Source organism: Pangasianodon hypophthalmus, chromosome 22 (assembly GCF_027358585.1).
Source record: "Pangasianodon hypophthalmus isolate fPanHyp1 chromosome 22, fPanHyp1.pri, whole genome shotgun sequence".
NCBI lineage: Eukaryota > Metazoa > Chordata > Actinopteri > Siluriformes > Pangasiidae > Pangasianodon > Pangasianodon hypophthalmus.
The window spans coordinates 13,153,304-13,166,691 of NC_069731.1; the positions used below are offsets into that span (position 1 = coordinate 13,153,304).

Genomic DNA, 13,388 nt, shown 5'->3' on the forward strand with positions numbered 1-13,388 from the left:
CCTTCAGAACTCATACGTCTGCATCACAATATTTATAGAAAAAAAGTTCTTTATGTTGAACTGCATATCTACGTCCAAGAGGGGTCGTAGTCAGACATCCAGATACTGAACCCTATTTGCGCGTCATGCAGACATACACCTATGGTCCTGGAACGACTGAGGCAATGTATACATGATCTACATGTCTGGCAGATGTCTCATGTTTGCTGGGTTGAGAAAATGGTGGTCTCAGGAAATATCATCTTCTCTTTTCACCCAGACATACTGTGTCGTTCTGAATTTCTGACTGACACAGACCTGGTCAGTCTGGTTCTCAGTGCTGTGATCTGGTGATATCCATGTGACCTTGTGTACCCTCTTGTGTGGAAAGACATTTTCATAGCTTTCTTCTAGCCCATGTTGCCCCATGATCTGTTCATTTCCAGCATTTTCCTCTCCTACTTTGGTGTTCAAGTCACTGAGAATCAGGAGGATGTCTTGATTTGCTTGGAGATTGCACATTGTAGTGTCTTTTGTCTCTTGTTATGCATTGTTTGTGAGTCCATAGCACTGTATCACTGTAACTTTCTTTGTTTTGGTGTAAAACCTTGCGTTGATGATCCTGGAGCAGAATGCTTCCCATTTCATCAGCTTTCTTGGAGAGCATTATACTTATCCCTTCAGTGTGTGATGCATTTTCTCTGTTATGGCCAAGTAACAGAAAACAGCTCTTTCAGGTCCCAAGCTGAGTCCTTGATTTCGTTTTGATGTGGATGTTTCTATAATCATGCTGTATCCACTGAGTAGGTGATTAGCCCACCAAGAGTCACCAGAGCCCCACTGGCCAGCACATTTCCAGGTAGATCCGAACAGGCCTTGATGACAGCTGTAATATAAATAATGAATAGTTAGGCTACTTGCCATACATCACCCTGGTGGACAATCCCATACTTTGTCTGTTTCCGCCTCCCATGACGAGAACGAGGGGTTGGACTTTGGGAGTATGACTGTTACCAACTTGAATAAGACCACTCTGAAATCAAGCTATGTGAGTGTGACTCATTACTCATGTGCTGACACTGTCATCCTGCTAGACTGCTCTGTATATTTCTGTGATTGTTCTCTCTCTGTCTTTCACACTATCTTTCTCTCTGCCACTCTCTCTGCTCTCTGTTTCTCTCTCTGCTCAGGAATGAGAGCACTTCACATTAATGTTATTGCAAAATAAACACAAGAATTTTCACTTTAATAAGGCATTAATTAAATCCAATCAATCTCTCTGTAATTGAGATGGAATGGACGATTTGACCAGATTTGAAGACAAGGGCTGATTTGCAGCTCTAAAGAAAGTTGTTTATGTCTTGAGCTTTTATTGCAATGATACAAACCTAATACAAAGAGCCTTCTTGGAATTGGACTTGAGTATTGACTGTTGTATAAAGTATATACGTATACCTCAGAGGTAAATAAAGCTTTAAATTATAGATGCTTTGATCTGGGTAGGGCAGCAGTGCAGGGTTTTGCTCCTCACTATTTGCAGTTAATCTATGAATTTTAGCTCTGTTTTCACATCAGCAGCCTCCCATAGTGCAGTTCAAATAAAAAAAAGTGGTATACTCAGCCATGTCTCAAAAAAAAAACTTATTCAACCTCCTTTTATCACTATCTTTACTCTCTCTGTGTGTCTGACTCTGGTGCTGCAGGGGCAGATGTGATTCACTTTGATGGCCAAGGCGTAATCTCCTACCGATTCAAGATGAAGAAGATGAAGATTCTGAAGGATGTAATAGCATTGAAATTTAAGACGGGAGAAAGCGATGGGGTGATTTTGCATGGCGAGGGTCAACAAGGAGATTACATCACACTGGAGCTGAGGAAAGGAAGACTGCTGCTCCAGATAAACCTTGGTACGACTTTCCATTCATCACCCATCCTCACTACCCATATCTGCAAATCTGTCACTCATAATGAGTGTTAAGAGATCACATCAGTGTGGATGTGATTGTGATTATCATTTTAGTAGTAGTACTACTCATATTTAGTTTATTTCACTCTTGTCAGTATATCTGACATTTCTATGTAAGAGCAATATTCATCATGAACTATACTAATGGTTGCTAATGCTGAGGCTTGGCTGTATAGTGCTACACCATATGGCATATCAGAAATTTTCTGAATCCAAAATCAAATTGCAATATGGTAACTTTTATGCACAAAAATCACAGCATAATAAGCAAACAGCAGTGCTTTGTTGCACAAAACACATTCTATATTACTAAAAAAGCTTCAAATGCCATCGTTATTAAGTGAAGTGGCCATAACTGTCATTGTATTGCAAGGCATGCTACTGCAATGTTTTGGTGACCATAGCAATTCCAGATATGTTCAACAGGGCTCCAATTTAGTGTATTGATTTTGGCATTGAGCACTGGATTCAAGTATGGTTCTTTAAGAGGATTTACTCTGTTGGTCCAATTGCTGTGAGGCAGCTTATATTGAATATTGCAGGTTGAAACAACAAAATGCAAAATAATAGTAATAATAATAATAATAATAATAATAATAATAATTTTTTTTTTCTTAAAGGGAAGAAATAAAAAATATATATAAGAATTAAGTTATATAAGGAATATACAAATATTAAAGTAAAGTAGTTGGGACCAAAGAAATTCAGAGATTCTCTGAGATCAGGACCCCTGCTTGTATGTTAAAGTGGAAATATGTGTATTTTCTCAGATATTATAATGTAAATGCTGCATATCTGTGCTTTTGTGAAAGGCAGGCAGCAACCAGTACGGTTCCATCCTGGGTCACACTTCGGTGAGCAGCGGCAGCTTGCTGGATGATCATCACTGGCACTCGGTCATGATTGAGCGCTACCGGAGAAATGTCAACTTTACCCTGGATCAGCACACTCGGCACTTTCGTACCAATGGCGAGTTCGACCACCTCGACCTTGACTATGAGGTAAGAGCTAATTGCTTCTCATAGGCATCGAGTATATTATTTCAGTTCATATTTGACTTAGCATTTATCACTAAGTACGGCAGAGAAGGGAACCGTATATATGTTTTACTCTTAGAATACCAGAATAGTGTTTTTAAAACCAAAACAGGTGTAAGGCCCATAAATCAGAAAACACAGCGATAAATCGAAAAACACAAAAGGCTCATATTTCGTCTTATTGTAAACATCGGCCAGTTCTCAATTTCCACAGTTTCTCAGACTGATGTGCACTGTAGGCAATCAGTAACAAGCATATGATGTTCAAGAATGACCTGCCCTTTCCATTTTGAGATAAATTTGATGTGTGTCTGATTTTGCTGTTGCTTTTTTGGCTTGTTAATGTGTTTTGCACTTACTAGCCACTTGAGGAGGAGTGTAAGACATAGCATCATAAGCCTCATGCTTATGGTTTATCTCTAACAGATGCTGCGGGATTTGCAATTTGCTTCTTAGTATGCTGTTAATCCACATTAAGAATGTGTGGCAGGATGTTAATGTGATCAGCATTAATGTGCTGTCTAATGAGATGTATAGAAAATTGATTTGAAGCAAGAATTTAAAGCAATAGCTCACATCATGTACTGGGCAGAGCTCAGTGCTCATAGCATTGATTCTATTCATTGATTCACTGATTCTTTGTGATTTAACATTCATGAGCAGTACTTAAAATAATAGGTATTAATCCAATTAATCCAAATTCAGAAATGTGAATGTTGTTTAATAACTCTACTAATTAGTGCACTTTCATGGCAGCTATGTCTGCTAGCTTGCATTTGACACTGGAGTCATAAAATGAATGTGATCTCATTAATGTTAACCATAACAACATGATTAAGCATTGCTCTGACTTTCACAACACCACACACTTTTTAAAAAAATAAATCTGACACTACACTGTATTAATTCACATGTAAATTAATTTGGGCGACACAGTGATGCAGCAGGTAGTGCTGCCACCTCATAGCTCCAGGGTCCCTGGTTTGTTCCTGAGCTCACATTAATGTTTATGTAGAGTTGCATATTCTCACTGACCAGGGTTTCCTCCATGTTCTCCCTTTCCTCCCAATTCCCAAAAACATGCTGGTAGTCTGATTGGCTCCTTTAAATTGCCCCTAGGTGTGATTGTGTGTGCATGGTAACCTGCATTGGACTGGCAGTCCATTCGGGATGTTGTCCCACCTCATATTCTGGGATAGGCTTCAGATGTACTGTCACCCTGACCAGGTCAAAGCGGTTATTGGTGATGAATGAATGATTCCAAAACCAGTGGGTAGTCTTTAACCAGTGGTAGTACCACTGGTTAATGATCTATTCTACCCACTGGCTAGAATTTAAAGGCCAGAGAGGCACAGCTGGCCCTTAATCCTCAGATGCTTAGCTCTATGCTGGATTGGATTCTATCTTATGTGATATTGCTTTAAATAGTGTTTAATGTCTGATCCAGATCTTTAAGCTCGCACATACATATGTTAAAAAAGACACCAGATCTGTTTTCTGAAAAGTCTTATTTTCACTTGCAGTTGAGTTTTGGAGGAATGCCCTATTCAGGCAAGCCTATCTCAGGAGGCCGGAGAAATTTCATAGGCTGCATGGAGAGCATCAACTACAATGGAGAAAATATCACTGACCTGGCCAGAAGAAAGAAACTGGATACCTCTAGCTTTGTGAGTTACAGTCTATTTCAATTCTCATGGACAATTTCTAATAATGTGATACTTATGTTTTATATACATATGGCATGTAGAAGGTTATCTGTTTTAAGAGTGAAGTATATAGTAGAGAAATAGTTTTACAGGTAGACAGGTGAAATGTATTATATAATATTATAGACTTATATAAGATTTCAATTAGTTTGGCAAAGATTTGCCTGTCTTTCCTTTGTTTATTTTGAGCTATAATTTTGACAGATCTGGCACAAAGCATTTGCCAGGAACTAGTAAGACTTTTTTAATGAACAAACTTCTGTGAAAGTGAAAGTGTACCTGGTGGCTGTTTCAACATGAGAAATCAACCTGACAAACCTATTTCAAAAGCAGTCTGACTAAAGTTTATAAAATTTAAGTGCATTAAAATTCCTCCTGCAAACATACGTATATTAATAAAGTGCTTATAAAGGGCCAAAAACATTTTCCATTCTGTTATAACAAAATGAAAATAGAGATTTGGAATAGTTATGAAAGTTGAATAAAGACACTTGACCTTGAACCTCGGCAGTTTTTATTTTATTTTATTTTATTTTTATTTATTTATTTTGAAGTAAAATATCTGTGGTTTCAACATACTGTAGTGGCAATTTTATATGGCCGTCTTTTCCACATGAGAGAACCCACAGCACACTGAACTTATAGTGCCATTTCACACTTTGATTTTCTTTCTAGATATTCTTACTTCCTTTTTATTGAATCGCAGTGCTGTGGTTTTAAATATGCATTAGAAATAATGCATTTGGGAATTACAATATATCATTACTTAATTAGGTTTTGATTAAAAAAAGTTGTACACTATAGTGCAATAACAATATAGGCATGAAAATTAATTTTAAATGCAGCGTCTATTTCCACCCAGGTGAAAATATCATTGGTCATGCAGTATACCCATGTGCACTCTTGGACACAAAAAAAAAAACGTGCTCCAAGTTAAACTTCATTAGCAACTTGCCCTGAACTTGTGCCTTTATTTCATTTCTTTCAGTCTGCGTAATGCTTATCATAAAATGCTTGCTTATACACAATATTATAGATATCACAGGAACTTTATAGAAAATATGTTTGGTTATTCGTCCACTGCAAGTTGGGTGAGATTGAGACAGAGATACATTTTCTCTTCTAGTATTTTGAAATTAAAATCAGGTCTAAATTTCAACCTACAAATCTTCCATGGGAAAGGGCACTTATCCTCCCATTCTCAAGTCAAACCCAACTTTATGCTGTTAATGTTGTCCTTATTGCTGGTATTGTTGTTGCTTTTTATTATTATTATTATTATTATTATTATTATTATTATTATTATTATTATTATTGCCTCTGGTATTAATATTGTAGCATTCCTTTTTTAAATATTAGTTATTATTATTTAGTAGTTATTATTGTTAAAATTAATATTAACATTTTTTTCATTGATATTTTCTGTTGTTTTGCTTATTAATGTTCTCATTGTTTTCCTGATGCTTTGGCAACATTAAAGATTCAAAGATGCAAAGGATGTATTTGTCGCATCCACAGTCATACAGGGGACAACATGTAGTGAAATGCTAACTTTGTAATATATACAGCCATTAATACAGCCATTTTAAGTATGCCAGCAAGCTAGTATAACTAATATTATTTTAATAGTTATAACCAATAACCAATTTGTTACCAAGCTAGCTAAATTTAACTAAATCAGTTCTAACTGACTGACTAAATTGTGTGTAATACAAATCAGCAAAATAGCATCAGAAAATCTTAAATAATTTCTCCTCTCTCAAAGATGTGCACAATGGAGGATAAATTTAACAACCGAGACTGTAATAGTAAGAAAATAATACTAATAGTAATAGTAAGATTTTAACAGTAATATTTTTCTAATTTTTCTGCCCCAATTGTAGCGCAACCTGACATTTTCCTGCGTGGACTCTCACACCTTCCCAGTTTTCTTCAATGCCACAAGTTTCCTGCAGTTACCAGGCAGAAGGGAGCACAGCATGGTGTCTGTAAGCTTCCAGTTTCGCACTTGGAATGCTAACGGACTGCTCCTGTTCAGCGAACTGGCTGATGGCATGTTGGAGCTTGTGCTTAAAGATGGCAAAGTCATGGTGCACATCAGTGTTTTGCAGCTGAAAAGCTCACGTGTTGACATGGCATCAGGTACGGAAGACTTGCACTTGACTGTGTGCATTCAGGGAGCTCATGTGCTATTGTTTTATACAGGAGGTTTTTCTGGTTTTCTTAAAATGTGCCTAATGTCACATTATTTAGACTAGCTAATACCCCAAAACACCTCTAAATATTCATAGGACTTTCTCTAAACTTAAGTTTCCTGCTCTAACAGGCCAATGTTAGTCTTGTTAACACAGTTAGTTTTATTAACCTTGTGGTAAAATGGGTTGTATGGACATTTGCAGCCTGGTGGAGGTTAGTAATAATAATCTGATTAATTTTCTTACATAGTAGTAATCCATGTGACTGTTATGTGGCCTAGTGTTGATGCTAGTCTCAGTGTAGCAGGTGGAGGAATGGTTTAGCATGGGTCTGCAGTTAGAGGGAGGTGATAGATGGATGAGCTAGAAAGGTTGTGACTAATGTATATGTATGCGATATCTCTCTTTCTCACTCTCTCCAAGAGCAGTGAGTGGAGTGTGTGTGTTTGTGTGTGTGTGTGTTCATTTATTTTGAGGCTTGGTGGGCAGTCTTTTTTATTGGACTACAATGATTTTTATGAAAGCTTGATATTTCATAAAAAGTGGTAAGTGTGTAATTCAACAAAGCTTGATATTTCATAAAAAGTGGTAAGAGTATAATTCAACAATTTAGCAAAATTATGCCTGATGTCACTTTTTTTAGCTGGTAATGGCATAACACCAATACTATTGGACACCTTCCTGACCAGTCCAACAACAAAGAATGGATGCAATGCATGCCAAACATTATTGCTGTCAAAATAAAAAAAAAAAAAACAGATTTCTAGCCTCAAATGGAAAGGCTGGTATTGTAGAAAAGTCGGCATATTATGTTTCACTAATAGACTGGTGGATTAATTATTTTTTAGTACATTCTAGAAGAACTAGAAGCCAGTTAATTTCTTGCCAATCATAAAGTGACCTTTCCAGGAAAGGTATACAATCTCCAAGTGGGAAGCACATGCTTCTGTTAATAGAATGTTAATCTAAGATTTTGTTAATATAAGGTTGAGATGTTTTTTTAAATATTTAGATAAAAATGCAACATATGAAACTGGTCATAATAATAATATCTAAGACATCTGGGAGCTTTTATATTACTGAAAAATCACAGTTGACAAATCTTTTAGTTAACATATTAACAATTAATTTATAAGACATCTATGAGCTAAAACTCAAAGATAAATAGTCTCAAAGATAAATCTATTTTACAGGCTCTCCAATAGTGTGCATTCTCATTGTTTCATCTAAGCAAAATTCATAAATAACTATATTGACAGGGTGACTATAATTCACTGAATGATGAGGTATGTTAGTGTGATAAATCACACAGGTCAGTGATCTGCAATAACATGAAAAAAACTTCTATATGATATGGCAGTTATTGTTTCCTCCTCATAAAAGGTAGTTGGCTATGTTTTGTTTGACGTCGCCAGCCAGGAACAGATGCCTTCGAGGCATGTGAGGTTTGCTGGCAAAGAGACCTGCCTATTGTTTACTCAGTACTCTATCACTTATTGATCCACATTTATAACTGAGACTGTTTTTCCCACTCAAATTAATGTAGCCCTCCAGCTTTTGCCTTTAGCTATACTTCTAAATATTTGGTTCTCTAAATTTTGGTTCTCTGCTCTATTGCATTTCCTGTGGCTATTGCGGAAAGAAAACTATAATAAGTACAAAGTTTAGCTTGGGTGGCACTGGAGTTATCTGCTTTTCAGTGTTGATACATTTTCTGCAAAAGGTCAGGTGTGGAGACTTTAAGCTTTATTTTTATGAGCATAGCACACAAGCAAAAACAAGGCATGTAATCAGTGCATTGTATATTTTTGGCATTTTCGTGACAATCACTGCAGATGTTAAAATTGGCGAGTAAACAAAATATAAAAACTCTCATATTAACCAGTAAATTATGCTTGTCCTGGTATGAATATAGTGCCCTTTATTTGTTCATAAAAGATTAACAGTTGATGAGACACGTGGAGTGACAGTTTAAATCAAAATGTATTTCCTTGTCACCCCTTAAAGATCAATGGTTTATTTAGGTCAAGATTCATCATACTAATATGGTTGATAATGGAAATTTGATAATACACTGTATGGCCAAAAGTATGTAGACACCTAACCATTACACCTATATGTGCTTGTTGAACATCCCATTCCAAAACCATGGGCATTAATGTGGAATTGCTCCCCACCTTCGCTGTATTAATGACCTCCACTGGTTTGAGAAGTCTTTTGAAACATGACTATAGGGATTTACAAAAGTATAGAAGAGAGGTCAGGCACTGATGTCGAATGAGAAGATCTGTCACATAGTCGGCATTCTAATTGATCCCGAATTGGCAAACCGTGTCTTTATGGACCTCGCATTGTGCACAGGGGCATTGTCATACTGGAACATGTTTGGGCCCCTTAGTTCCAGTGAAGGGAAATCATACATTCTAGACAATTTTGGCTTCCAACTTTGTGGCAACAGTTTGCAGAAGACCCACATATAAGTGTGATGGTCAGGTGCCCAAATACTTTTGGCCATATAGTGGTGTATTATATAGGTGTCGCTTTCTGGAAGATTAAAAAAAAAAGTGGATTTAATATTGGTACTACAAGAATCAAGAATTTATCTTTTTAAAAATAGTCATGCAGGCAGAAGGATGAACCCAAGTATAGGATTTAGGTTGTTTTTTTTTTTTTTTTTTAAAGGCAGTACTCTAGACAATACTCCACACAAGGTTCAGGCAAGAGGTTAGGTGATCAGCAAACAGGCACGACCTAGACTGGGCAAACGGGTAAAAAATAAAAAAGCAGAAGTCAAAACAGTGAAAAAAAGTGGGAGAAGCACAATGCCAGGGTGAGACTTTGCAAGGACTGTTTATTTAGGTCTGGGTTATTTAAAGGAGTCTGTGTGATTGTGAGCAGGTGTGCATGATCAAAAGTTCAGGGACTGTGAGCAGGGATAGGTTTCAGTGGGAACTGGGGTCGACGGGGCATTGCAGATGTGGATGTGACGAAAATAAAAAGTGCAATGAAATTACACTGTCAGAGCCCTGTTAGCTGCACTAATATTTGCCTGAAACTCACTTTAGACATTTAAAAGACAAATTTTACACAGTTATTCATTACAGTTATTCAGTTTTTCACGTGTCTGGAGTTCAGTGTTGAGATACTGTATAGTGCTAACTGATTGATTTCTGTCCACATTTTCATCCATGTTTGCTCCATGCTATTAAATTTGTCAGGCTGCTAAGAAGCACATGTCTTATGTTTCTCATTTCAGTGGCTCTCACTCAGACATGTATCTGAGCAAACTGCTTTTTACAACCTAATTTTTTTTTTCAATTTCTGTGTACGGTCTTAATTATTAAGTGAATAACACAGAGAACCTGCTATTAGTATATTAGTATGATACTAGTATAGAAAATAATGGTGCGCACACACACACACACACACATATATATATATATATATATGTATATATATATATATATATATATATATATATATATATATATATATATATATGTGTGTGTGTGTGTGTGTGTGTGTGTGTGTGTGTGTGTGTGCGCACCATTATTTTCTATACATTAGAAATTAGAAAATAGAAACCCAACCATTTGTCAGCTTTTCTTGGGATACCAAGTGGTTTAAGTAAAATCAGCAACTATTAATTTTTTAATGAAACAATTTCCATTGCTAAACATTTGTATTTGAAATTACATCCTGTACTCCCAGCCCCCAGATTCTTTTCCCAGAATCCCTCCATGCCCAGAGTAACACAAAGGAACAGTATCTGTCATTTCTGTGTGTCTGTGTTCACAAGATAATCACAAACTGAATCTTTTTTTTATGCTGTCTGTGCTCTCAGAGATGCTGGTAACATGCTGGTAACATTGAAGCTTGGGTAGATTGCTTTCAGAGTTGAGCAGATTGCATAGGCAGCATTTCTGAGTGATGAAGGGGATAGTGTAGAAAATCAAGTGCAAAGTGCTGTAAAGACAGCTATTCTTTCTGTCTTGATAGAGGCGGCTCATGTTTATTTCCTTTGGAGTCATAACTAAAGGGATTCCTGCAGTGGATTTTAAACTGGTGAATGAAGATGAAAGTTTGAATGTCCATTTGGTTGGACTGAGTTGAACTGTATACAGTGACAGTGTGATTTTTTTTCCATTGCAACATTCTGCAAAGCTAATATTCATAAAGCTTTATAACTGTATACATACTTCATTGTTAAGAAGTACCAACTGTTTGTAAACAATAGTATACATTAAAATACTGCTTTATGAAGCTTAAATAACATAATGAAATTCGTTCATTAGTTTACTTAGTCACAGCATGCAGTATCATTTTTATAATTTAATACATTGTAATTGTAATTATTGTCATTGCAATCATAACTGTTACCACATCATCATCTTGTCTTTTTAAATACACAATTTTGTATGACTCTTACCCCAATTAGTAGATGACATAGTGCTTATTCCCATTGGTTTCTCTCTCGAAGTAATGCAATTTCCTGGAGCAATTCTGAAATTATCGTATTGTCTGTGCTGAACTGCTGTCATATTCTTTGTTGCCACAATGCAAAATGTATGCTGGGCTCGGAGGGTGAGTGCTGAGTGATATTCACTCTTTCACAGTATGTTGTGTTTAGATTTTATAAGTCAAGAATAATCCAAGCTCTTCTTTTGACTCAGTATAACATACACAACAGTTTAAAAAATCAGGTCAGCTTGTTGTGGTCGACTCAGACCAAAAAAGAGCCATCTTAATTCTCAGCGACAAGCTTAAGCAATATGAAGAAGATACATGTTAGATATATGATATAAATTTTATTTTAGAAACATTTACTTTTTTATCAGGAAATTTTATAGCTGATTTGCTTTCTCCTGGTTCTCTACATACCTGCAGAAACTCATATTTTAAATAAAGCTTGGTGTTTTTTATTCTTAAAGTATAAACACACATGAATCATAACCTAAATTTCTGAAGTGTTGTTTTAGTATTTCAGACTCTAACGGCATGAGTTACGCACCTCAGAGTGAGCTTCTTTGAAAACAAAGGGTTTTCTAGACTCTTTCCTCCTAAATAACTGTATACTGCTTGTTGTTGTTGTTCCTCTTTCGGCTGCTCCTGTTAGGGATCGTCACAGCAGATCGTTGGTCTGCATATATATGATTCAGCATATTTGATTTCTGACGGATGCTCTTCCTGATGCAACCCTCCCCAATTTTTATCTGGGCTTGGGACTGGCACTGAGAGCGCACTGTTGCACGCAACCCAAATGGCTGAGGTTGGTTCCCTGGCCGGGAATTGAACCTTGGCTGCTATGGTGAGAGCACTGTGGCCTAACCATTAGTCCAGGGACCCTAAATATATATTGCTTGTATGTTGCCTTAAATGCTACTGGAAATGCTACTCTTGGTCATTTTTATTTAACATTATAGGATTTAATAGCTCACAGCTGCATTTACAGATTTGTGACAAATTAAAGGAAAAACCAACACACCTTAGTAAGCTGTTGAGCCAACTCAAGCCTCCAGAACAGCTTCACTGTGCATTGGAATAGATTCTACAAGTGTCTGGAGGGTACTGGAGGGAAGAACACCCTTCTTCCAATAGACATTACCTCAACTGCTGTTTTGATGATGCTGTTGGAGAGCACTGTCTAACACATCGCACTAAAATCTCCCAAAGATGTTCAGTTGGGACGAAATCTGGGGACTGCAAATAACCTCAAAACACTGTAGTCACCTGATCTCAACCCAAGGCATATTGAAGCTCTTCTGGCGGCTTAGTAGCCCAATACTTCAGAATGGTGCTTTATCCCTCCAATAGAGGTTCAAGTTTATACTTTTCCCCCTTTTCCGCTTTAATTTGTTTAATCATGTATCTGTTTTACTTACATTATTTTTTCTTATGACCCTTATGTGTATCCTTACTGCTGCATTGCTAAGTGCATTGCTGCTTATGTGGATGGGAAACCCTTCTGTGAATTGGATTCTGGGAAAATGTTTTTTAAATGTTACACTTTAAATGGTCTCACATGTCCAAAATTGAACACTTAGACGATGGTCGTGTTTTACCTGAATTTCTAAACTTATGATCACCCTGGTTGCAATACAGCAGACTAGTTTCTTAGCATATTGGTTTAAAGACAGGAAGAGTTGAAGGAAGGCTGGAGAAGGCATATGTAGAATAGCAGTGATCCTCAGAGTTTAAACCTCACAGTTAGTGTTAACAAGGGGCTTCATCTCCAAATTAATCCAAATTAACCCAAGACAGGAGAAAATCACTGAAAAGTCTCCAATGGTGAAAGGCAGTGGCTGAGGTGGCGTGCTCTTTCACACTGTCAAAATATAATGAGCTGCAGTTAGTGTGCACTGTGTAATATCTCATACTGTCTTACCGTATGTGCACTAGTGAGTACGATATATCTGTATTGTGTTGTGTTGCACTGTGATCCTGGAGACTGGTGTGTATGGGAAGTCAATAAAAACTAAGAATATGAACCTCCAGATTACTACAG

At 36.8% G+C, this 13,388-nt stretch overlaps 1 protein-coding gene across 1 annotated transcript in view; it reads left to right on the top strand.

Moving 5' to 3' along the window:
* LOC113541231 (contactin-associated protein-like 2) overlaps window positions 1-13,388 on the top strand; it is a 245,380-nt gene that overhangs the window by 120,766 nt on the left and 111,226 nt on the right. Inside the window, exons 5-8 of the mRNA XM_026938097.3 lie at window positions 1,683-1,886; window positions 2,762-2,946; window positions 4,506-4,649; window positions 6,572-6,830. Of these exons, the coding sequence (XP_026793898.3) occupies window positions 1,683-1,886; window positions 2,762-2,946; window positions 4,506-4,649; window positions 6,572-6,830 (792 nt within the window). The remainder of the gene's footprint in view (window positions 1-1,682; window positions 1,887-2,761; window positions 2,947-4,505; window positions 4,650-6,571; window positions 6,831-13,388) is intronic.